The sequence below is a fragment of the Vigna angularis genome, chromosome 8, assembly GCF_016808095.1.
Source record: "Vigna angularis cultivar LongXiaoDou No.4 chromosome 8, ASM1680809v1, whole genome shotgun sequence".
Classification (NCBI taxonomy): domain Eukaryota; kingdom Viridiplantae; phylum Streptophyta; class Magnoliopsida; order Fabales; family Fabaceae; genus Vigna; species Vigna angularis.
Window position 1 is genome coordinate 180,941 of NC_068977.1, and position 24,452 is coordinate 205,392.

At 29.5% G+C, this 24,452-nt stretch overlaps 3 protein-coding genes across 7 annotated transcripts; all 3 read right to left on the bottom strand.

Annotated features, from left to right (window-relative positions):
- Window positions 1-3,938: 3,938 nt before the first annotated feature.
- LOC108343949 (uncharacterized) lies at window positions 3,939-7,091 on the bottom strand. Its single transcript, XM_017582406.2, has 4 exons — window positions 6,733-7,091; window positions 5,471-5,524; window positions 4,591-4,650; window positions 3,939-4,283 (listed from the first exon to the last, which is right to left on the bottom strand). The coding sequence occupies exons 1-4, from the start codon at window positions 7,021-7,023 to the stop codon at window positions 4,155-4,157; spliced, it is 534 nt and encodes a 177-aa protein (XP_017437895.1). The 5' UTR covers window positions 7,024-7,091; the 3' UTR covers window positions 3,939-4,154.
- Window positions 7,092-7,871: 780 nt separating this feature from the next.
- Window positions 7,872-12,639, bottom strand: LOC108345058 (uncharacterized). Of its 4 annotated transcripts, none has more exons than XM_017583619.2 (10): window positions 12,433-12,639; window positions 12,224-12,338; window positions 11,510-11,668; window positions 10,731-10,814; window positions 9,737-9,820; window positions 9,162-9,248; window positions 8,942-9,085; window positions 8,527-8,634; window positions 8,400-8,451; window positions 7,873-8,212 (listed from the first exon to the last, which is right to left on the bottom strand). In XM_017583619.2, the coding sequence occupies exons 2-10, from the start codon at window positions 12,320-12,322 to the stop codon at window positions 8,178-8,180; spliced, it is 852 nt and encodes a 283-aa protein (XP_017439108.1). In that variant the 5' UTR covers window positions 12,323-12,338; window positions 12,433-12,639; the 3' UTR covers window positions 7,873-8,177. The 4 variants fall into 4 exon arrangements, with proteins under 4 accessions (XP_017439111.1, XP_017439108.1, XP_017439109.1 ...); XM_017583620.2 differs by having other exon boundaries at window positions 12,448-12,555; XM_017583621.2 differs by having other exon boundaries at window positions 12,224-12,332; window positions 12,433-12,491.
- A 3,421-nt stretch (window positions 12,640-16,060) lies between these two features.
- LOC108345987 (xyloglucan glycosyltransferase 4) lies at window positions 16,061-19,458 on the bottom strand. 2 transcript variants are annotated; one of them, XM_017584884.2, is made up of 5 exons: window positions 19,168-19,458; window positions 18,413-19,078; window positions 17,843-18,151; window positions 17,335-17,739; window positions 16,061-17,068 (listed from the first exon to the last, which is right to left on the bottom strand). In XM_017584884.2, exons 2-5 carry the CDS (start codon window positions 19,055-19,057, stop codon window positions 16,433-16,435), a joined length of 1,995 nt encoding a protein of 664 aa, XP_017440373.1. In that variant the 5' UTR covers window positions 19,058-19,078; window positions 19,168-19,458; the 3' UTR covers window positions 16,061-16,432. The 2 variants fall into 2 exon arrangements, with proteins under 2 accessions (XP_017440373.1, XP_017440372.1); XM_017584883.2 differs by having other exon boundaries at window positions 18,413-19,458.
- Between the last annotated feature and the right edge of the window lie 4,994 nt (window positions 19,459-24,452).

Genomic DNA, 24,452 nt, shown 5'->3' on the forward strand with positions numbered 1-24,452 from the left:
GTATATGTTGATGTTGAGGGTCCCGTAGTTGGAGGTTATCCTGATACTCTAATAATCATCTAGTCTCAAGTAGAGAGGGATGAATTATGTGGTGAGAGGAGCAGGAGGTCCTGGTCTATGTGCCGGTTTTGGACATAGTGAGGGGACTAACCTTGTGAATGATATGAAGTATTTTGGAAGTGTATTTGTAAGAAGAAGTAGAAGTCATTCCAAGTGCATAACCTCCCGTGACCGCTCATCAACGTATCATCCGGATGAGTGTCTATTGGGTATTGTGGCGTCTATTGGGTATTGTGAGACGAGTGTCTAATAGGAATTGTGGTATGAGGGTGTCGAACATAATTATTATATGATGTTTATATCAAGGTAATTATACATGTTTTAAATGATTTGTTGCATGTTAACTCACCCTACTTGTTTGTGTTTGTTTTGTGTTTGGGTATGTGCGATGATCGTATAATTCGTTATACGGGAGCAGATGAAGGATTGTCGTCTGATCCAATGCCAATGAAGAGAGAGACAGAAGAATAAGTTAGAAGAATTCGAATTATATTTATGAGTTTATAGTTGAAATCTGAGTTTAAAACATGTGTAGATATATATTAACTATGAATTTATAAGTGTGAGATTACGAGATATTACCGTAAATGTAATGTTACAATATATAAATTATGAATTATCCAGCGTGAGATATTGGGATGTTACATTTTCCATACGCAATGGGCAATGTTTTTTTTTTGTTTTGTGCGAGAGTGGTTGGCATGTGGAGAAGTTTACCATAGGATTCCTAAGGTTATGATGAAAGAATATTATTATTAACACAGTGTAATGCATCTATATTGTAAAACATAACACATGTCCAAAAAATGGAGGTATTTATTTATGTTCTTTTTTCAGTAAGTCCTTTTTGGAAGACCCATGCCAACCTAGCACTTAGCAAGATCATTCCATGATGGGACATCACAACCACATTACCAAATCTTCACTTTCAATTCATTGGGCCATAGTGCCCTCCACCATTTAATCATCATAATCCTTTTTAAATAATAATAATAATAATAATAATAATAATGTGTATTTTTAATTGGTCAATCACGTTAAAGAAAATTATAATCACACTACATTAAGTAAGATGTGTGAAAGTTCTTACGAACTTGTTAAGATATGTTAGAATTTATTCTATTATGGGGAAGGTTTCATATGGTGATGTAGTTGTAGAATGGGTCCCATGCATGGACCATGATCCAATGCAAGTTTGCAGACACAATTTTATTTCATAAAAAGTTTGGTGTCAATGAATAAAAGGAACATGACCCCAATTCTTAGACAAGTCAAACCTAGGGCCTTTTTTTTAGCACAATTTGGTGTTTATGAAAGCTAATTCATTGCAAATAATGTTATTTTCACTCAATGTTTCGAAAATCTCTTTTGAGTTATGCTTTATCGTTTTTCATCTCATCCTTTTTTTTTATATAAAAGTATTAGAATAAGTGAAATTAACTACTCAATATTTATTGCAACAAATAAGTATAGTTAAATGATTCAGTGCCGTTTACATTAAAGAAAGAGAATTGTCCCAATTTCTTTCAAGTTTTAACTATGATCATGTTTAAGAAATAGTAAGTGGTGCATGTAATCATAACTCATTGTTTACTTAAGTTATATGTCATATTTTAAACAATATTAATTTAGAGAATACATATTGCAAATAACAATGAAGAATACAACTTATCATTTAATCCTTATGACATTATTTAAAAAATATCAATTATATTGACAATAAGATTTATACATCGATAAACTAAATTAGTTGTCAACCAATTAAGTCACTTCAATTACAAAAATTAAATAAATGAAAATCACTAAAGATGGAATAATATCTCAACAAGAATTAGTTGTTAATAGATTTGGTTACTTCAATTATAAAAATAAGTATTTAGGTCAAATCCAATTATGAACGTCTTTAAATAAAAGGTTCCATTATTAGAAAGTGGTTCTGATACCATATTAGAAAGTAGATTTAAGCCTAACTCAACCTCACAAAACGACTTGTAAGGTGAGATTTGCAGCCACTTATATATTATAATTTGACCTTATCTCTAGTCGATGTGGGACTTCCAACATCCATAAAATTAAAAATTAACCCGTTATGGGGAAGAGGGAACTAACCCTTATTCACGGGGATTGGAAATAATGTGTATTCAATCTTTATGATTTTTATTATTCAATATATTTCTTTTCCATTACTTGTGTTCTATTATCGATCTTAAATGCATGGATTTATTGATTATATATTTGTGGGTATCTGATTATTAGACATGATGTGAGAACCTAAATTAAAATGAAATAATTAATTGATTGAGCATCTAGATATAGAGTTCATCATTGATCATTCTGAACATATGAATTTAATGTTTAATGCAAGCTTTTAATAAGAAAATGTCTAAGACATTAGGATTTTTGTTAACAAGTTTAGATTTGTCTCTAAAACATTAGATGATTTTTTTTGAATGACACTATATTTGAATTTATCTATTTTATTATTCATATAATTGGGTACATTTGTTAATTTTGTAATATCTTCGAATATTAAATTTCAGAAGTTACAAATTTCATTTCCCTTTGATAGTCCTAATATGCCTTAAACCATTCTTAAAGTTGGCCCCCTACTTTTTTTTTCACTAGCTACTCCACTCTACTAATACAGAACAAAAACAATGAGTTTTGGTTAAAATGAAACCAAAAAAAGAGAGAAAAAGAATAGCAGAAGGGTGTTGCTCCCTCCAACACCACAGTTTCTTCACCTTTCCAATTTTTTTTTTCCAAAAATATCCTTTAAGTTAATTTTTTTTTTTATTTTTACCATTAACTTTTTATACTTTTAATTAAAAATCCTAATTCTATACCCTCCTTCCAGTGCATACCACACTCACCCCCTCTCTCTTCTCCTTCTCCCGTTTCCGTCACCCACCCTCATGCCGCTACTATGTCTACCCCCATTTGTTTGGAATCTATTTAATTCTCTAACCCACGCTTCAAATCCAAAGTGTTTACTGACCTCACCATCTATATTTACTTTTATCATCTCTCAACTTAAACACTACTATCTTCCTTCAATGGATTAAAGCTTATAAATATAACATAAATTTAATTATCATTTCTCAAATTATATCACACATTTATATTAACATAAAATGTTATATGTTAATATAAATGAGGGAAAAATATTATTAAAAAACACATAAGAACCACATATTTTTGTAATTTTAATTAATAGAATATTATGCCCAACTTCTTACAGATTTATCACTTCACCAAGAGTGGTCTTTACAACACTGCAATTAATGCATTAAATGAAATTAATTGTGATACAAATAAATCAGAGCAGCATGGTTACATTAATGAGTATTGTACCATCAATTTATAAGTTAAGAATAGTCATGATTTTCCAGTGTGGAAAATAAAATCTAGAACTAATTTATATTTTAAAGAATATCAATTAAAATACATATTAAAAGAAAACATACACAACAAGTAAAATTACTTTAATTTATATATATATATATATATATATATATATATATATATATATATATATATTCATAATACATTTTAATATTTCAAACTAATATTTGAATTGTTTATACAATTTAAAATTTTATATATTGTTCAATACAAAAAAGAATTTAAATTATTAAGTTAATAATAACTATATTTATTTACTTTTAAAATTTGAAAACTAAAATATATTAAGTTTGAAATATAAACAAATTCTAATTTATAACTAAATTTAGAAACTAAAAATATATTTAACTATTTTTTTTTCTTAACTTTTCTATTCTAAAGGTGTGTGTGGATATTCCTAATCTCACTTCCATAGGATTTCATTACGAAGAAATCTTTCACTTTTCAAAAAATAATAATAACTAACAAAGATAGTATCATCAAATTTTCTGGGTGTTTCTTCTTACAAGAAGATAACATGCTCCAATGCAACGAACGACAATAATATAAGGACGAAGAGGAAAGTTAACCAACAACAATAGTCATATCTATACAAACCAAAATGTTTGTTGGAAGCTCTAGTCAGGTAGGTGCGAACAGATGACAAAAAAATTCCCTGAAACTATTGCTATTACACCAACAAATTCAGTCTAGGCAACTGCAACTTCTTCATCTTCAAAACTAAGATTCAATGTCTGCAATTTAAAGCCTGAACCTTGTATGGTTTCTACCAGACCAGAAGCCACACCTGTAGCTTGAACAGTTGTCTGTTTCTTCAACTGAACCATAACACACAAAACCATTAATGACATTGCAGAAAATCTAAGGATGTTTACTTAATAGATAGCCATATTCTACAAATAAAAAGCTTAATGGCAAGGTATTAGGGGATTCAGGAATATGATGTGTCTCAACAATTCAACTATGCCATGACTATTTTAAAGATTTCAATTCCATTATGGTGCCAACCAAGCCGGTAAGAAAAAACTCATGTTGAACAATCATCCAAAATCAAGAGTTTGGAGTTCATCTTTTGAAAAATTAAGCTTTGTGGCAACTGGCAATTGCATTGAAGTGTTTGCATACCTCTAAAATTGCAAGTCCCTCAGAAAGCTGAACCTTCAAATCAGTAACACCTTCTGTCTCCTAGAAAAATATATAATGAAACCATGATAACCAAGTGTTAAGGATAACAAGAAAAGTTTCCCAAAGACAATGACCATTGACAACATTGCAAAAGAATGAAGAAATATAACACTCAATCTGACCACCAAATTCTTACATAAGAATAGAATTAAAAGCTTGCCTATTTATAAAACCTTAATGGAAAGAATATATTAGATTAAGCTATTGGTGTGGCTGGAAACAAAGAACATACTCCCTTCGCATCACCTCCATTGAGAAATGCAGTATTTGTATGATAAGTTTACTTTCTTGAAGGCCAAAATTCAGTGACATGTTGCAATAATGAGCATGTAATTTGCACACTTTAAAGAAATAGAAAGGAGAGGGCACAAATGCTCCAGCATAAAAAGGAGTTCCAAGTCTCATTACTAAACAATACTGATGTGATTTACCCTCTTTCATCACCATCCTTTGATCATCTTCCCACATTGAAAACTATATTGACCATGGTGTTGCAAACAATTTTGTTTTAAATTAAATTTGAATCTAACACACAACTCTGGGTCTGAATAAACATCACTAACATTTGATATCTGACTTTTAACCTCCTACATCATCCTCTAGTAAAAGGAAACCAACCGACAATATTAACTCAATTCTGTTTCAGAGGAGTGATTTTAAAACAAGGACCTAAATCATAGAAGTTGTTGCTGCTATGTTCATTAAGGAACCAAGAACAAAATAACAGCCTGAGAAAACATATGAAGATACACGTCACCAAAGTTATATTTACATCAAGTTCACACTCACATTGAAGCAATTGAGAAAAGTAGAAGATTACCTCTAAAGCTTTGGTTAAAGCTGGAATAGCTGATTCACTCAATGTTCCCTCTGCCTTAATATATGCAGAAAGTAGATAGTCAGTCTCATGAAAAGTGATACAATTACAAATAGAAAAGGTATCAACCTCAAGATCCAATTGCACAATTATTTTAGGGGAAAAGATAATTCTACAAGACTAGAAACTATGACTCAAAGCCAGGATATCTAATCTGTTGTAGATTTAGACAGCTAAAATGCTGATTAGTGTGAGAAATAGTTTAGACCTTAGTTCATTGGCCCGTGATGGGAGGGCACTAAGGTTAGTTATTGAATAACCCTCTATCTACCCTTTGAATGATATTGTGCCAAACATATTGGAGCAACTCTGATCCAGGTGCTTATGCTAGTTCTAAAAGTCAAGCAGCTTATCATTGCAGCAAATGAGTTAATATTGAAACTGCTTATATAACCAAGTACAACCAAGGTTGGTTAACCATTATAAAAGCACTTTTTCAAGTCAAAACGAGGGTTCTTGTGTGAATGAAGAGATAAAATGAAACCCACTAAAAATAAGTTATGAACTTTATTAGGTTTATCAAGGAGGTTCACTTTGTTAGGTTTATCAAGGAAAAAGTTCACTAGGAGATACAATACCAATGAGATTTGAACGTAAATGGGTCTTCACTTTTCTACATTCACATTTCTATCCAATGTGGGAAATAGACTGTCCTTGGATTCCCAACAACCTTAAGTTGGATTCAACCATTGGAGTGAAAATTAGTGACTGTTTAAACCAATTCTTGCCTTTCAACGCTCTTAGACCTTAGAACTTGGGAATTACCCTCCCTACAGGTCTTTAATATATATATTTCACTTCATTGGTCAAATTTGTCCGCAGCACTGTTAACTCAGGGACTAATTTGAGCAACAAAATGCATATATCAATGTCTTAAGTAGTAATCTTCATTTGTTAGGATTAACATAATGATGCTATATCTTTCATAGATTAGTTTGCTTCTTTTCACTCTATATGGGATTAGTCTGGTTATTTGTTCTAACTTACACGACTTGGCCCCGTCTGGATTTGCAAAGTCACAGCTTGTCCTATCAGTGTTCAAATTGGATGCAATCCCCTTATAATTTTAACACCCCAATTGCAGGAAAAAGACACTGATCGATTCATTGGGTTGAAAAAAGATCAAAATTTGTGACTTTGGTAGGTGAGCAAAGTTCGTGAAAACTTCAATCCAAAGCCACATTGACAAAAACACAGTATTGTACCTGAAAGAACATGGTGAGAGTGTCCGATGGGGAAACTGGAACCACAACAGGTTGCTGTTCGGAGGTTGATGGTTCTTCACTCTCATCAGCGTTGAGTTCTTCTTGCTGGGTTTCTTCTTCCACTGCCTTCACCACGCGCTTCTTAACTGTTCGTGCCTTCAAAGATGAACTGCGAGTGCGCAAGGGGAAGCTGAAAAAGACAAAAGAGGGAGAAGAAGTGGAAGAAGAAGGGAGAGTTGAAGAAGAGGGGCGAATAGAGTGCAGAGAGAAAGATGACAACAGTGTCGCCATTTTCAAACACAGTGTCCGAAAAGAGAAGTTGCTGTTCTTATTTCGCACCCTATCTATCTATCTATCCAAACCAGAAAACAACCTCGTAGTATAACACAAAAAAAAAAAACTATTAATTGTTTAATATTTTTTAATACATTTATAAATATTTTAACATCAATAATGTTTACTTACTCACCCAACTTTTTTTTTTCTTTACATTTTTCATTAGTTTGTGTATTTTATTTACTCATTTTTATTTGAAGAAACAAAAAATATAATCTTTTAAAAAAAATACAAGAACTAATACTTTAATTAAACAGAAATCTTAAAATCCAAATCTAAAGTACATGAAGAATAAGTTGCCCAATGCCGACTTCGTAGTTCTCAGTTACGGTTTAAATTTTAACTTTTTAACCCAACTTTTATGATATCGTCGTTTATGAATGCAAATTAGATTGATTGGGTATAAGAAAGAAGAAAAATAACATACTACAACATGGTTGTTTGTAAATAATAATGTCGAGAATGAAAGATAAAAAATATCGGATCAATTTAATAATTCATATAGTTATAAAACATTTTTAAAAAACATTTTAGTCTGAAAATGAATTTGATTTTGGTTATCAGTTGTTTTAAAGAGCATTTTAGTCTCTTAAGTTAAAAAAGAAAACATTTTAAATGGACTGTTTGAGGACTTCAATGATTTTTAAATTTCATTTTAATCTCTCAAATTTAGTATTAATAAATTAAAACCACAATTCTCTGAAATTTCCATGAAGCAACGCCACACAGTATAACAGAATAGCAAGATCACTTTTTCATTTGCAGTTATTAATCACGCAGTATATCTAAAAACATATTGAAAGATCATGACACAAATCAAATCAAGTCATGTTGGTCATTAGCTACTACAGTCGAAGGAAGGAAAATACAAGTCATGGATTCCAATGTCACATAAGGAATAATAAACTAACATTTTCCGATGATAGTAAATACTATGGACGTGTTATTAGTTAAAACAAGTGAATCAGACTCAACGACAAAATGCAAAAGAATTACTTACAATATGTTATTACATTATATGAGGCTAGAGTGCCTCTGTACAAAAAAAGGTCAGCTACAGCTAGAATGCACCCTAGTTTTAACCAGCTGAGAGCAAACGAAGTCAAGCATTAAAGTGATTGGCAATCTTCTTGAACTTCACCATCTGCAAAAGTTTAGGAACCAAACACAAATAAAATTTATACAAGGCTAAGAGGTTAATGCTTTATTCTATTTTATATCAAAAATTTAAAAGACCAGAACAAAATGAAGTCAGTGCAGCATTTTTGAAATTATAATGAAAATATAACAATCGAAACTTATAGGGAACTTGGAAGACCCTTGAGACTAACCTTTGAGATTTATGGCCAGGTTTGCTTGAGCATCAGCTTCAGAGTTATATTCCTAAAACATCAATTGAAGAATAAGTTTCTAACTTGTAAGTAAATACTAAATATAGAGCAAATGATAAAGTACTACCCTAGGAACATGACTGATCTTGAATGACAGAAACTTGTTCTTCAACTCCTTGGCCTCACTACACAAGGAAGCCATTTTCGGGTGTTTGATTTTCCATAAACCTTGAATCTGTTGCAAAGGAAATCATATAAGATGGTGAACTGGTCACGAAATGTATATAAATCCCAACTCAACTCAATTATCAGACCATTAGAAGGAATGACTTAATGAATCCAAAGAACCTTTCATTAGGAACTATACTGTTACTTCAAATTTCAAATATGTGTGTAATATATCTATTTAATAAATAAAGTAATTTTCTTTATCACAATCCAGATGTTATTTTCAGCACTGAAACACAGATAACGTGGTAGAGAACAAAAGGGGGAAAATTGAAAGGTACTAAGAAAAGGCACACTTTCAAAATATAACAAACCTGGTTGCAGACAAGAAGAGAGTCTCCTTGGACAACGATGTGCTTATATCCTTTCTTCAGGGCATATTTCAGTCCTAGTATTAAACTTCGATATTCAGCAACATTATTTGTTTGAGTTCCCACTCCTTCACGCAATCGATAGACCTAAGCAGAGACCAAATCGTTAGCTAATTCTGTAAAAAGTACAATAACCACAAGAATTGTGGCAGATAGTAGAGACCTTGCTCCCATCACGCAGTACAGCTCCTGCACCAGCTGGTCCAGGATTTCCTTTGGAAGCACCATCAAAATGAAGGGTGCACGAAATCTACAAAAGACATGTAAGATTTCATTGTCATTGTATAGTTACAAGATCATTACTTTCACGCATGCATCGATTAATGATAGAATAGAATGCTTGAAAGTTTAGAGTAGCATGAACAATAAATTAACAATCAACTAAATTTGCACATATCAACCCCTATGATGTAGTTAGTCTATGAATGCTTGAAAAGGAGTTAAATAAAACAGCAAAAACTGAAAAGTATATTTCAATCTTATAACTACAAGAACATACATATTTATTATAACTTGCAGATAAATTACAAAAAACTAAAATCAAAGAATTGCTATGGAGCTGAAATAGTCACCAACAATAAAACACATTACCAAGTAAAGAATAAATTGTGTGGACAGTTGTAAAATATAGTATGTATAGTTGTAAAATATAGTATGTACAGGCACTTCTACGATGATGTAGAATGTGAATGCCAATATTAGCAATTAGCAATGCAAAACATAATCAAAGAGGCTTACACAAGTAGACAACTCTGCTTGGGATCCACCTAGTGCATGATCTGGCTGTGAATTAGTTGGGAATGAAGATGATCCAGCTAGCTTCTATAAAAGAAAGGAAAAGAAGCAAAGAGTGTAACTAATGACACACAATCAGCATCCTAAAGGCTAAGTAGTAAGAGTGTAAGATCATAGCACTAAGTGCTAATGTTGCTAACTACTATATTGGATCACTATTAGCTTAAAAAATTACAACATAAAGGCCTGCCCTGTCACTGAACAATCACACAGAGAGCTGATGGCACAGGTGGAACTCAGCAGCATGTAATTTTATTTTCACATCCGACAAATAACTAAGATAATAGGGCTCCAAAAGTCCAAATAGATGTGTAAATGAACTGGACAAACTTGATATGACACTCGAATTATTTACCAGCTTGATAATTCAGTTCGTGATTCATGAACTAGATGAGATAAACTTGAACTGAAACTTAAGCTCATTAGTTAAATTAACTAAACTTAAGCAAAATATTATTCAATTTGTCTGGTTCATGACTAACTAGTTACACACATATGAATTGTATAAGACATAAATTATGTAAAATTTATAAAAGAATACATAAGTAAACATTATGTATTTATGCAAGTAATTCCCGTCCTTAACATTGTAACCACTGGTTATGATAGTCCCTAACCAAACAAAAAGTCATTTCAGTTTCAACAGCCATTTTTTGCACAAAAAGTGTAAATGCAAGTTTTACAAACTGGTGAACCAAACCAAATAGTTCATGAACTTAAGTAAACCCAACTTGAGTTGAAAATCTTGGTTCTTATAAGACTCAACTCGAGTTTGAATCAAACCAATTCTTATTGAGTTGAGCTGTGCTAAGTCCAGTTTGACTTAACTCATTTTCAATCCTATCACCGAATATGTGCTTCACTTAAATCAATAGCATTTCTTGAGGATTTTACGTGCGATTTCCTGTTCAAGGATGTGTCATCGTTGATAACTTACGCTAGTGTCGGGCTGAATAGCTCCTTGCAAGTTCCTTGATGAGGAACTCTCGTCAAAAGTTCTTCCTCCAGCAGAATATGGATCCTGTAAAAATAAACCATCTCCTCTTGAACTCAAACTTTTTTCAATTGCAACCAAGGTAGTTAAAATCAAGATTATGATTAGGATTGTGAGCGGTTAACAAAATCATAAAATTGTAACACAAATCATAAATTTAACTTTGAATTTCGTGAAGAGAAGAAGAGATGCACGGTAAGTGAACCAGTGCCAATTCTGAATTTCTTAAGATTACATTTAATTGGATTTGGGTGCCAAGTTTGAATTTCTTAAGTTTACATTTAATTGCAGACAATGTAACTTACAAGAGTCTTAATTGCCTTTTAATTTAATTGCATTAAAATAAAACCCAATTAAGGCACTTGTAACTTACAAACATCCATTGGGTGCCCAATTAAATGTAAAATTATGAAATTCATAACATATAGTAATCTCTTCTTCTCCGTCCGAAATTCAAAGCAAAATCTACTGTTCGTGATACAAACGTGAGTTTAACTACCTGGCAAAAAACATGACCTTAAAAAACCTCTAAAAGTCCTTAAACTCTACAGTTACAAAAATGAATTCATGAAAAAATTACCATCCAACATAAAATGCAACGAGCTAAAAATTTCAACATAAAAGTTCAAGCTAAAAATATCACAAAAAATGGTTTTCACCCCATACATAAGGAAAATTTTCAAGTACTTGAGAACAATGGAAATAAGAAGGGTGCCTCAAACCTGATAAGGACAAGCAAGAAGGCTTCCAAATAGCCCCTCATTCACATCAGCAGCACTAATAGAATACGGGGCTCCCTTAAGCCCATGTGCAACAAGATATTCCTCAGTTTTTTGAGGTAAAGAATACCCTTTGTAAATACTTAGAGAGTCACTAGATACCTGCATGGAGAACCCAAATACTCAAATGAGAATACCCTCAACTTCTATAGTAAAAATAAAAAACTTGCTGGAACTCAAGAAATAAAAAACCAACCCCAAAAATATAAAGCATATTCAGCGTAAAGAATTAGGCCTTGTTTGATTCTCTTCTAACTACGCTTATTTAAACACTGCTCTATAAAACAATTCCACTCAAGTCAACTATCAATTTCTCATCTAAAACCTATGACGTTATGAAAATTGTTTCCAGAACTACTGTTTTCTTAAACAAAAAAACGGCAATAGAATAGAGATGTTTTCTCATCTTCTTGAACTACTTTCCTCAAGTACTCTATCCAGCAAGATAAAACTCTTAGAAAACAAAAAATGAACTCAAGAGACAAACAAATTTTAGAAAATAGATAACAGTTCTTAGAAACAATAATCATTCAAAGCCTAAATTTCCAAACTACAAAACACAGAGGCTTAGAAATGCACCCTGCCCAAATGCAGAAAAATAACAAAGGCAAAAACTATGCAACATGAAAGAACGTAACAAGGTGGGAGATTACATACAGAAGACGTAAGTAACGCTTGAATGTCACTGAAAGACTTGTAGATGCCAACAACATCCCTTTTCTTTACAACATAGAAAGCATCTTTCTCCTCGGCCATTGCAACAACACTGCAACTATTCACATTCACAAAGGTATGATTTTTAGCTGAGGAAAACAAACAAACATCATGCGAACAAATAAACCAAAATTTGAAGATAAACATTATACAGTGAACAAACAAACCCAGTTGCAGAATGAATCACTTCCAAATAACCCAAAATTTGAAAAGCCACAATTTCGATCTTCCTGTTTTTTTTATTTTGATGTGAATTTATGTTGAGTAACAGCGACAGAGTGAGAAAACATGTCAACCAAAAAGTCCTACTGATTAACCATGTACTGTACGTATTGTCATGCGTAGTAGGTGTTGGGAACACAAAATCGAAAGACCCAATTGCACAACAAGGCCCATTTAAGTGTTAACTGAATATAAGCACCTTAGAAAATTTTCTAAATCCCTTAAATGACCCTGAACATTTTACCATCGTAAATATTATATTTTGAATTTTTTATTCTAATTGTTTTTTAATTTTATTTTTAATGGATTTTATTTATTGGGAGTTCTTATTTCAGATTTAAGCTTTTAATATTTTTTAAAAGTCCTTTTTAGTTATTCTTTTTGTATTTTGCTTTTAATCTATTTTTAATAGGTTATGATTTTGTTATTTTTTTAATTTTATTTGTTTTGTATTAGGATTTAGAGTATAAAGTTTAGGATTTATATATATATATAGCTTTGTTGAGCAGGTAAGGTGACTTTGTTACGGGTAAAGTATATATTAATTATATATTATTTTATTAAAAGTGTTTTGATGTTAAAGGAGATAAGATAAGCTAGAAATGCGAGTTTTAATGGGTATTGTATGGGTGAGATATGTGATATTTATGTATGTGATATCTAAATGTCACTATTTTCTTTTTAAATTACTCAGTTATTTAAGTTAGTTCACTCTTATTTGTTTATGGTTGTGCACACGTGATGATTGTGTGACTCATATTATGTGTGTGGTTGGTGCTACTTCTTTTTATATGTATTTCAAATAAACCATGAAGTAGCTACTTTATGGTTGTGTTATAATTGTCTTGAAAACAATATTTTATAGAATAAAAGACATATTTCTTTCACTTGTCTTTGTTTAAAAATTTGAAGTTATTACGTTTTTAGTAGCACAGCAAAGGGTGTTACACAAGAAGTTGAATTAAAATAGAGCTTGAAATTGAACACTATGCCGAAATATAAATTATAGCATAACTGAAGTTGAAAATTACAAGAGAATGAAAAAGAAAGTAGAAGAAACAAAGCATTAAAATGAAAATGGAAAATTAAAAACTAGCTATGAACTCCTGGTAATTAGTAAAAGAAAGAAATTAAGAACCTAAAACTAACCAAGAACTCCTTTAGGAAGGAGTGTTGTTCTTTTTTCATGCTTTACTCCTTAATATATAGAAAACTTCAGTGCCTCTGGTTCTTGTCACAGGTCCCAAAAGAATCAGAACACGTTAGTCAATGAACATAAAACCTGAAGCTTCCTATAGAATGCTCAAATCAAAGCTAAGACTGAGAAATAAAGGAAATAAAGATGTTAAAGGAGTGTAATAAGTTTCAATACGAAAGTATAGAAATTGAGCTATTATTCATGTAATAAGCTTCAATATAAGTATAATAAGCTTTGAGAGTATAAAATAAAAATAAACTTATTTGTCATCCTTAACTAGGTCTTGGTGTGGAAGGTTTCAAGGGTTTCATTATCACATTTACACTCATAAAAGAAAATTTTCATTCCTTTAAAATATCAATATCCCAGAAATATAAAACTTTTGTTGTTATTCTCATTAGGTATTGTATATACCCGTACTCATGCTCATACTCAGTTTTTTAGTGTTTCAATTTCACTTAGTTAATTTTTATAAGAAAATCACTGAAAAGGTAAATATAATATTATCAAATATTATTTTCAAAAGAGTTTACTCAATGTCAAATATTTAGAAAGAAATGATAATTATATAAATTTTATTCATTCGTAATAAAACTATTTATATTAAAACCGTTTAATATTAAAATAAATGGATTCCTTCTCTCTTTATCTATCAATAAATAAATAAATAAATATATATATATATATATATATTATGTGATGTATGGATAAAATTTGATCCTATTTCTAACAAATATAGTGAATTGTAGAAAAAAAAAGAAAAGGAGGCAACAATAAAATTTGTTTTGAATGTATGATGATTTTCATTTTGTTTTTGTTTTTGTTTCAAAGCTCAAATGGTTCTAATCTCGTCTCTAAATATTGCAAATAGGCCTCAAAGAGAAACCCGGTTAGCTATGATTTATGTGTTGCATCCCTTTAAAGAACCATCTTCTAAGTTACATCCACAACCCACCAACCTTGAAGATCTTGTGAGCATTTTAATTAAACATTCCAAGAACAAAGAACAATGCAACCAATGTGTTTTCCATTATTCCAAAGCTCTTGAAGGACAAAAATTTGAATAAATTGACAATTATTAGTTGTGTTAGTTTGTAAGAGTATGTCGTATTTATATTAGACATGATTGTAGGTTTTTTGAAGTCCAAGATATTTTATGATGTTAGATTGGATTTGGATGAAACACGTAGTTTGTCTAAGGAAAATTTAAGTGCTAGGTAGACATATGAAATATCTCTCTTTTTCAAAAAAATATTAAATCTTCTTCCAACTCATTTGAATATTTTATGTTTTCATTGATATTATGGTGGAAACTTAAAATGTTTTATTCAATAATAGTAATAATAATAACATTGAGTGATAAAATATGTTAGTTTAATTTTAAGTTGGAATGATTATTGGGATTGAAATTATGCTCTATGAAGTATTTCTTATGGCACAAAAGCATTTCTTATGGCACAAAAGCATTGTGAAGTATTAAAGTTCTTCCTTGTATAATTTTATCCCAAAAATATTATTTTATTTGTTTTCTCTTTTTTGTAATAACTACCATAATTAAATATAAATTTTGTGATAACGTGCCATAATTAAATATAAATTTTCTGATAACGTATCATGATTAAATATAAATTTTCCGAGAATATGTTTTAAGATATGATAATTTATCTTGTAATCACAAATATATTAATTATAAGGTTTATTTTTTTCTAATTAGTTCCTAAAGAAATAAGTAAGTTTTGGTTTAGACGTTTTCTATATAAATTTTATTTTCCTTTTTTCCCCCAAAATTGAAAATTGTTACTTTTCTTAGGCTATACTAATTAATATTTGTTTTAAATGAAAAGTTAAACGATCATTCCAGGGAAAGATACACTGCATATTAGTTTATTAAATTTATAAAATATATCTGAAAAATGGCTCTGGAAACTTGTCCAGTACATATTATTCATTTGCATATTATTTAAAAAATAACTGTACATCTCACGCGTTAAGATATCACTTGCATTCCCAATAATACACTAAAGGTTTTCATGTTATATCATCAATCACATATTATATTTATAATTTTTGTGATTTATACTAATTTTGTCTGAAACTTCTACAACACGTGTCATCAACTGATAGGTAGGTATCACAAGACAATTTGAATGATTCTTGAGCACTTAATTTTTTTACATTTATTTGATATTATCTTTTTTTATTTTATACTCTCTCATTTCTTGAAAAATACAAAAATTTATATTTTTATGATCATTTTATTTTTATACTCTGTATCAAATGAATATAAAACTGTCATGGTCTCTTTGCAAAAAAAAAAGGTGAGAGTTTAATGTAATATATGTTAATAGTAACAGATGCAATGGAGAGAAAATGTTACTCATTCCATAATCTATTCTGAAAGATAATAAATACAGTTATGTTCCAACAAGATTCTCTCAATGATCCTAAAGCTTTACATAAGTGAAAATCCACAAGAAGCCAATAAATCACCACTCCCTGACAAAGTCTTGGGAAAAGAAATAAAAAAATTAATTTTGTTTGTCTATGATATGATATGATCCTCAATGCTTATTATTGTTCTTTATATGGAACAATCAACTTTACTCTATATCTCATTTTCTTGGCAGCTGCTATGTAATCTTACGATTGTATCTTGAAGAACATCAACTGAAATCTGGACTCCACCAAGTATTGATGTAAAACACGAATGAAAAAAATTTGCAATCTTTGTTTCAGCTGACCTGTTCACCGATCAAGTCCAAACCCATTACGAGAAATGACAATCCTTGGAAGAGCAAAAAGTAGAAATGAACACCATGTGCTGACAAAAGGCTTCTTGCAGATGCTGTGAGCAAAAGAAGTGCAAGTGCAAGCTCCTTCCTGTAGAGTCTGTTTCTTTTTTTCTTTGAAGGGATTTCTGATTGCTTCAGTTTGCCTAATAGTTCCAAGCCAGACTCTGAGTGTCTTCTGAGAATCTTTTCTTCATTTGAAGATTTTGATTCTCTCTCAGCCAAGGCTAACAAATCTGACTCAGAGGATCTCCCTGTCTTCTTTGTCACTACCCACTCATAGGCACTTCCTAGCTGGAACAGTCCAGAAATCATGGCATTGAACTTTGTAACTGACATGGTGTTCTCAAACAGAAGATAAGGAACTAGGAAAGGGACAGATTTTGGGGCTGGAAGGATGTTCAAGAAAGACATGAAAATGGGGACATAACATATCACCCAAAGGGGTAGTTCAGATTCAGGGATGAACATAGTCAAGGGTAGTATGATGCAAAACAAGGTGAATGAGTAGAAGGGAAGTATAAGTTTCCTCAATAGGAAGAACAGAAATATCAAATTAGACTTCTTCCAGACTGATATCTGCATAGAACAAAATCAAATAAGAATTCAAAGAATTATGTACATGTCATAATAATATAAAGATTGAGTAAATACTGTAGACACTTATTGTTTCACGGTCATCATCCAATTACAATCAATCATGTATGATACTTTTGTTTATTTTTCATATAGCTACTTCAAAAGTCAAGCTAATGACGATTTATGAGTGTGTTTGACAGTATATTTTTTACACTGATGTTGCATAGAAATTAAAGTCTTGAAAAAGAAGTGAAAAGTAATAATACCTTGGAAGTTAATATTGCAGGAAGACATAGCCTGAAAAGCTGCATTGGACCAGAGTGCCAACGATGTTGTTGTTTCTTATAAGCTTCATAAGACTCTGGTAATTCACATAGAACTTTGACATCATTAAGAAAGATAAACTTCCATCCATTCAGGTGAGCTCGGACAGCAATGTCCATGTCCTCAACCGTGGTCCTCTCCAACCACCCTCCTGATTCCTCCAAAGCCTTTATCCTCCAAACTCCAGCTGTTCCATTGAACCCAAAGAAATTCAAGAAATAGCCATTAACTTGTTGTTCTACCTCAAAGTGAAAGCACAGGTTAATGTTCTGGAGCCTTGTCAGTAGATTCTCATCTTTGTTCACAAAGGACCATCTAGCCTGGACCAGCCCCAAATCAGGTTTTCCCTGAAAATTGAATCATGAAATAATTTATCGATTGTTTACACTTTAGACCATACCAAGAAAACTTTTCCTTTATCCTTACTAGGGTTAAAGTATCAGTGCCTACCTTGAAATGTGGAATGGTTAGTTTGAGGAAATCAGGATTAGGCTGAAAATCTGCATCAAAAATTGCCACGAATTCGTAGTCTTTAACATAGTCACATGACATTGCTGACTTAAGATTCCCAGCTTTATACCCAGTTCTAATCAATCTGTGCCTGTACAGAATGTTGATCCCTTTCTCTTTCCAAGAAGCAACCTCCTCTTTGATGAGCATCTGTAAATTTCCATCATCCGAATCATCTAGCACTTGAATCAAGATTCTATCTTTTGGCCAATCAAGTTGAGCAGCAGCACCAATGGATTGGGAATAAACCTTAATCAGATAAAAAAACAACAACAATCAAGCTGGGCAGCAGTACCAATGGGCTGGGAATAAGCCTTAATCACATAAAAGATAACAAAAATAATGTTTCAGATTCTGAAGTAAAACTGGGAAATCATGAGCCTAAACTAGTTTGCTAAGTACCAATGATAAGAATATTCTAATTTCAAATTTAAGCTAGACATAATCATAATCATAGACTTCACCAAAATGTTTATCATATCCAGCAAGTAGAATTATTGATTCGGTTACCTCTCTCTCATTACACATGGGAATCTGAACAAGAACCATTGGAAAGTTTAAAGGGTCCTCAAGATCAGAAGCATCTGCATCAATGGTTGGCTTCAACTTCTTGTACTTGATCCAGAAGCATCCGATGCACAGAACAAGGCGATCCAGAGACTGAATCAAGAAGAGCACAATGCAGAACTTCGAAACAAGCAGAACAAGAGGAGCAACATAATCTTCCCTGAAAGAGAGCCAAGCCATATAGGACCATTGCAGCAGACCTTGAACCTCCCAAGGATGAATCATGTGCAAGTTCCATCGGTTGAAATGAGCAATGATCTCTATTACCAAGCCTCCAATTGAGAGAGCAAGAAACACCTTGATGAACCTGTATAACCTCCCTCTACTCTTAGGACCCTCGTCGCTCATGTCAGCCAGTGAAACGCGCTTCTTGACCAAAGCAAAAGTGGATTTGAGACCATTGGTCAACCATGACAAACATGTCATAACCCTGTGGAGTTTAAGGAGAAGAAACCACGTGAACTGCTTGCGGCTTGTGGCCTTCTGTTTCTCTGGAAACATGGGAGAGTCCGAATCATGAACTTGCAACAAGGTGAAGTTGTTGGTATTGGACTTCTCAGCTGTTGTGACAGCAGAATTTGGTGCCATTACTCTCTTTTTCTCTCAATTCTGTGTAAGTTATCGGGAACGAAAGAATGAAAAAAAAATAAAAAAATAAAAAAGAGAAGATTTTGGGAAAAAGGTTAATGCTCCCTCACCAATCAAAATTGAAGCTAATCAGATACTTTCCCTCAACATCAAGAATGTATCAAAAACAAAAAAACAAAACACTCAAAAGGGTCATTCCCAGATGAGATTTTTCCTCTGTTGTTTGCTTTCAAACCTGAACTTAAGCAAATCTCAGAGGTTCTGATAAATTCTGAGTTTAGAGTTTAACAGAGAAAGACACTTTGAGGAGCTTAAACTAGGTATTAATAGTATTCATATTAACAACCACAGCTTAAAAATATGATTTTTTTATCATGGGGTGAAACTTGAGAACAAGAATAAATTGTACTCTCTTTATCTCTGGATGTGTCTCGTTTGAATGGTTAAATTTGAAGAATTTAAGTTAAGGAAGGTGAAAGAACAGGCTGGCATGGTGAGCAATGTTTGGTAGACACGTAAAGAACCACACCATAAAGAGTTACACCTCAATCACACCATAAACTTTTTTCCTCTCAGTGTGACAATAAGATACAGCTAAAGTGCAGATCACACCAGAGAGAAATGCTTGTTGTCTGCTGTAAACGAATCACCACAGAAATTTCGCCCCTCATCACCCTCTTTCCTTCTATTTTCCCACCTTGATCGTAATAATAATATTAATATTAATTATGATTTATTAATACGTAATACAGATTAATGATCTCTTTTAACAAATTCTTAATTTCAGGAGCATTAGACTTCAATCAGATTAAAATCTTATGAATTATGATCAAAAGAAGAAGATTTGATTAAAGGTAGTGAATTGAGTTTTTGTTATTTTATCATTTAAAATTTTCATAAATAAAACAATGAATAATACATGTCTTTTTTTGTTATGATTTTATTAAAATAGTTTACATCCTCAACTCAATGAATATATTAAGTGAAGAATAAAGTAATTGAAGTGAGAGAGAAATTATAAAAAATAATTTGACAGTAGATTGTGAGATGGGAACATTACTTATCTTAAAACGGTGTTGAAAGGTCAAAACTGGACAACACAACACAATCTCAAGATGTTTTGTAAATAATGTTTTACTATGAAAAACTTTTACATTATTAATAAATCATAAATAAACATTATGAAGTTATTATTACAGATTCAAATTTAACATATATAGACCAAACCTGTGATTAGATGACAGCATAAAATTATTCTGTTCTGTGTAGTTTACTTTTTATATTTAGACAATAATAATTTTCAAATTGTTTTTTCAATAAACTAACATTGGTTAATTTATACTTTAAAAAGTTGTACAAATTAACTTATATACAAAAAACTAACTTTAGAAAAAAACAAAACACATACACTCAATATAAATTTTTTATTTTGGTGTCCACGTTTGTTTTCAATTTTATTTTTTAAATAAATATCGTAAAGAGAATTTTTTATTTTTGTTTTCACATTTATTTTTCAATTTTATCATTTAAATAATTTTTTTTCAATTAAGATAATTATTTTATTAATTTTACTTCTTAAATGATTTTTTTAAAATTAATCATTTTTTTAAACTTAATTTTTTTATTATAAAATAAATAAAAATATTTATAATAAAGATAAAAATTATTTTAACTTTATGATTATAATAATAATATTTTTATTATTTTTTATTATCATAAAAAATATATGAAGCGTAACAGATATGTTCACTGTATATTAGTGATATTTTATATCTATTATCTATATTAGTATTATTATATTATGAAAAAATTCTTCATTTTAGTGTACATATTTGTTTTTTACATTTACCTATATTATTATTATATTATTTTTTAAATTAAAATAGTTATTTTACTAATTTTATCCATTTTTTAAAATTCATACTTTCTATTTAATATTTTTTAAAATTAAAATAATTATTTATAATAAAATTATAAAAGTCACTTATATATACTTTATAATTATAATAATTATAATTTTTTTATTATTATTATAAAAAGATCAAAGACACATAAGCGCACATAGCATATATTGTCATTAGTATTATATAAAATAAGTTTATTAACTTCTAGAAAATTAATTTTAAAAGATATATTTCTTAGATTTTCTACTAACTGATAAATATAAATTAGTGCATAAAAATTTAAATTTCTGAAAAGATTATTAATTTTGTAATAAGAATCTTAACAATCATAGAAAATTATGTGGTTTGTTCACAGCACTGATGCCTATTAAATTCATAACTAATATGGCCGTGCACAAAATATATTTTTTATTTATTACCTTTGTTAGAAAAGTTTATTAATTTTTTTCAATGATTCGGCTTAGAAAATTATTTATTATGGACTTGGTGCAGTGCACTATTAATTGTTTACTATATTATAAGTTATTACACTTGTCAAAATTGTTGTTATTAAGTGAATTTTAGATTTTTTTATTTTGTGTTATTTGAATTTGAATTATCACATATTATATATGTCTTAAATAGTTGTGTGCAATGTATCTATGTTTATATTATTTTTGTTGATAAGACATAAAGTCAGCCAAATCATATCATAGTAGTCATATATGACAAATTGAAAAAAAGAAAAAAAAATAAAAATTGTGCCTTTATCTCTGCCGTGTTTAGGGGTTTAATTTGATATCTAGTCAAAAACAACCAAGAAGAAGTTGACAAAAATGGTGCTTCAACTCCTATTTTAATAAGATCAATTCACACTCGATAAAAATAAAAATTAGTGACAACAAATAGTAATAATGTGTTCTTATCATATTACTAAAAAAAATATTTTAAATTTCATCCATAATCTTTATAAAAATTATAATAATAACAGTCAATTTTAATAAATAAAAAAAATATTTTTTTCATTCAAAATATTTGTACTCAAAACCTTATTTAAGGAATAGAATCATAAAAGAACAGAGCTATCTGCAATGTTAGCAGAAGATGCTTCAGTACTACATATTAGTATAATCCAAAAGGAATATATATACCTCTATAGTTAAATATAAACAATAATAATATTATTATTATATTAATTAAAAAACCAATCAATACAGTGTCAAACATAAGATTAATTAATATAATTTTATTTTACTAATTTAAACTTGAAATATTTTTTTTCCCTAAAATACTTCCTATATATGAAACAAAAAAACTGTTGAAAATAAGATGTTTAAATTATATTATAAAGCATGTGTATCTCACTATTAATGTAAAGTATCCATCAACTTAAATGATGGTGGACAGTGTCATTTTATGAAGCTTTTAAATTTAGATATATTAACATAATCATCAAATGATATATTCATATGCTAATATAAATATAGAAGTTTATATACAATAATGCTAATCAGTTATCATTATTATAATGAATAAATTATTCTCACAAAGATCTTAGATCAGTCATCAATGAATTGATTTTAATGAAAGAAAATTGATTTGGCATAAAGTAACTATTTGATTGTAGAATTTTGAAGATTTAAAACTTTTTATAAAACAGTCATTTAAACGTGTTTTTGTTTCATATGTTTACAGTGAAAGCATTAGACCCACAAAGATTGTGGCATGGTTTGGTTTGGAAAGGGTGTCGGTGGAATTAGTTATCACGCGGTCTTGATAATGAGTTGCTAAGGTTAGGTACGATGTTAACCAATAGTAAAATGTTGGTATTATTCTATTTTTTTAAAGTAAAAGTTGAATAAAAGAGAAAAAAAATGTTCAAAAGTTAAATATATAAAAAAAGTAATATTGAAAAGAAATAAAGAAATTGACCATGTAAAAGTAGTGGGCAGTTAGAATAGTTTAAAAGAAAAATAATGAAAGTCTAAAAAGTAGTTTGAGAAAAATTTGTTTGTGTCTAATGAAGTGTCTACCAAAAAATGGATAAGATAGTTATAATAACATTAGTAATATTGACAAATTTTGATGAAAAGTTCTACTAATGAAGTGTGTATGTTAAGAATGGATAAGATAATTCATAATAATATTGGTAGTATTGAAATTTAATGGAATATTTTAAGTTGATAGTATATGAATATAAATAACATTTGATTTTTAAATTGATATAAAAATAATGATATATATATATAATTTTGTGTTTATTTAAAATTTTTATAAAACTTATTGTTGATTAAGTAATATAAAAAATTATATTTATTGTTTTTTTTATTCTTAATTTTGTAAAGTTTTATATAATTAATTAATTTTTATCTCAATTATTTTATTTTTTAAAATTAATAGAGGTAAGCAAATTTTTAATGTACTTTTTTTACTTATCAAATCTTTTAAAAATTTTAAAAACATTTTTTTCTTTTCTATGATGTAGTTCACGTGGTGTAATGGATTTTAAGAAATACAAAATCTCAATTTCGATTAATCCAATGGTTTTTATATAACTTTTATTTCTTTTTAATGTTTAAATTTTTTATTTTGTTTTGTTCATAACAGAATATTTGACCCAATTTGAAATGTTATAGTTTGTTTCATTTAAAGAATATTTGTTTTAAAAAGTTACATTTTCTCTTACTAATTTGATTTGTTTGATATTTATCAACTTCATTTTTTTAAGTTATGTTTTCCTCTCAACGTAATGTTGATTATGCATTTATATATTTTTTCTTTGTAATTTCATTCAAATGATTATTGTTTACCTGAAAATGTAAATCTTAATTTCATCAAATAAATACTTTCTATAATTATTTAATCATTTTAAATTATTATTTGATACTTTAATTTGAAATTGATGTAATTATAATTTTCTAATATTTGACATTAAAAAAATAAGTATATTTTGACGTTAAAATAATATAATATTTTTTATTTTAATTTTAAAATTATTTAATCAATATTTAAAGTGATTAAAAAAATCTAAATGCTAGTAAAAGTAAGCCCATAAAAAAAATCCTTTAGTAATAAGATTAAGAATATTGAAAATCAAGTTTCCTCCACTCATTTTTCATCCCTAACAAATAAAATTTTAAAAAAAGAATATTCTTAGAAGTCAAAGGGTATAATTCATAATAATATTTTATAATCTCTCTCCACCACATTAATTAAAGATGCTATTCTTTACATATTTTTTCCAGTATTTATAGTTTTTGTGTATACGAGTTATATAACTTATTTTCTAAAATGTTTATTCAAATACAATTTTCAACCACTTTAATAGCATTTTAACTGACAAGTTTATTTTTCATATTTTATTAGAACTTTTAAAGAAATTCAAATAAATAAAATATAAAGGGGGAAATTTTCTTTTGTTAACATACGTTATTTATTAGATTATGGTACTGGGGAAGTTGACTTACTATTTTTTTTATAAGAAAAATAAATGTTTACTACCAACCAAATTT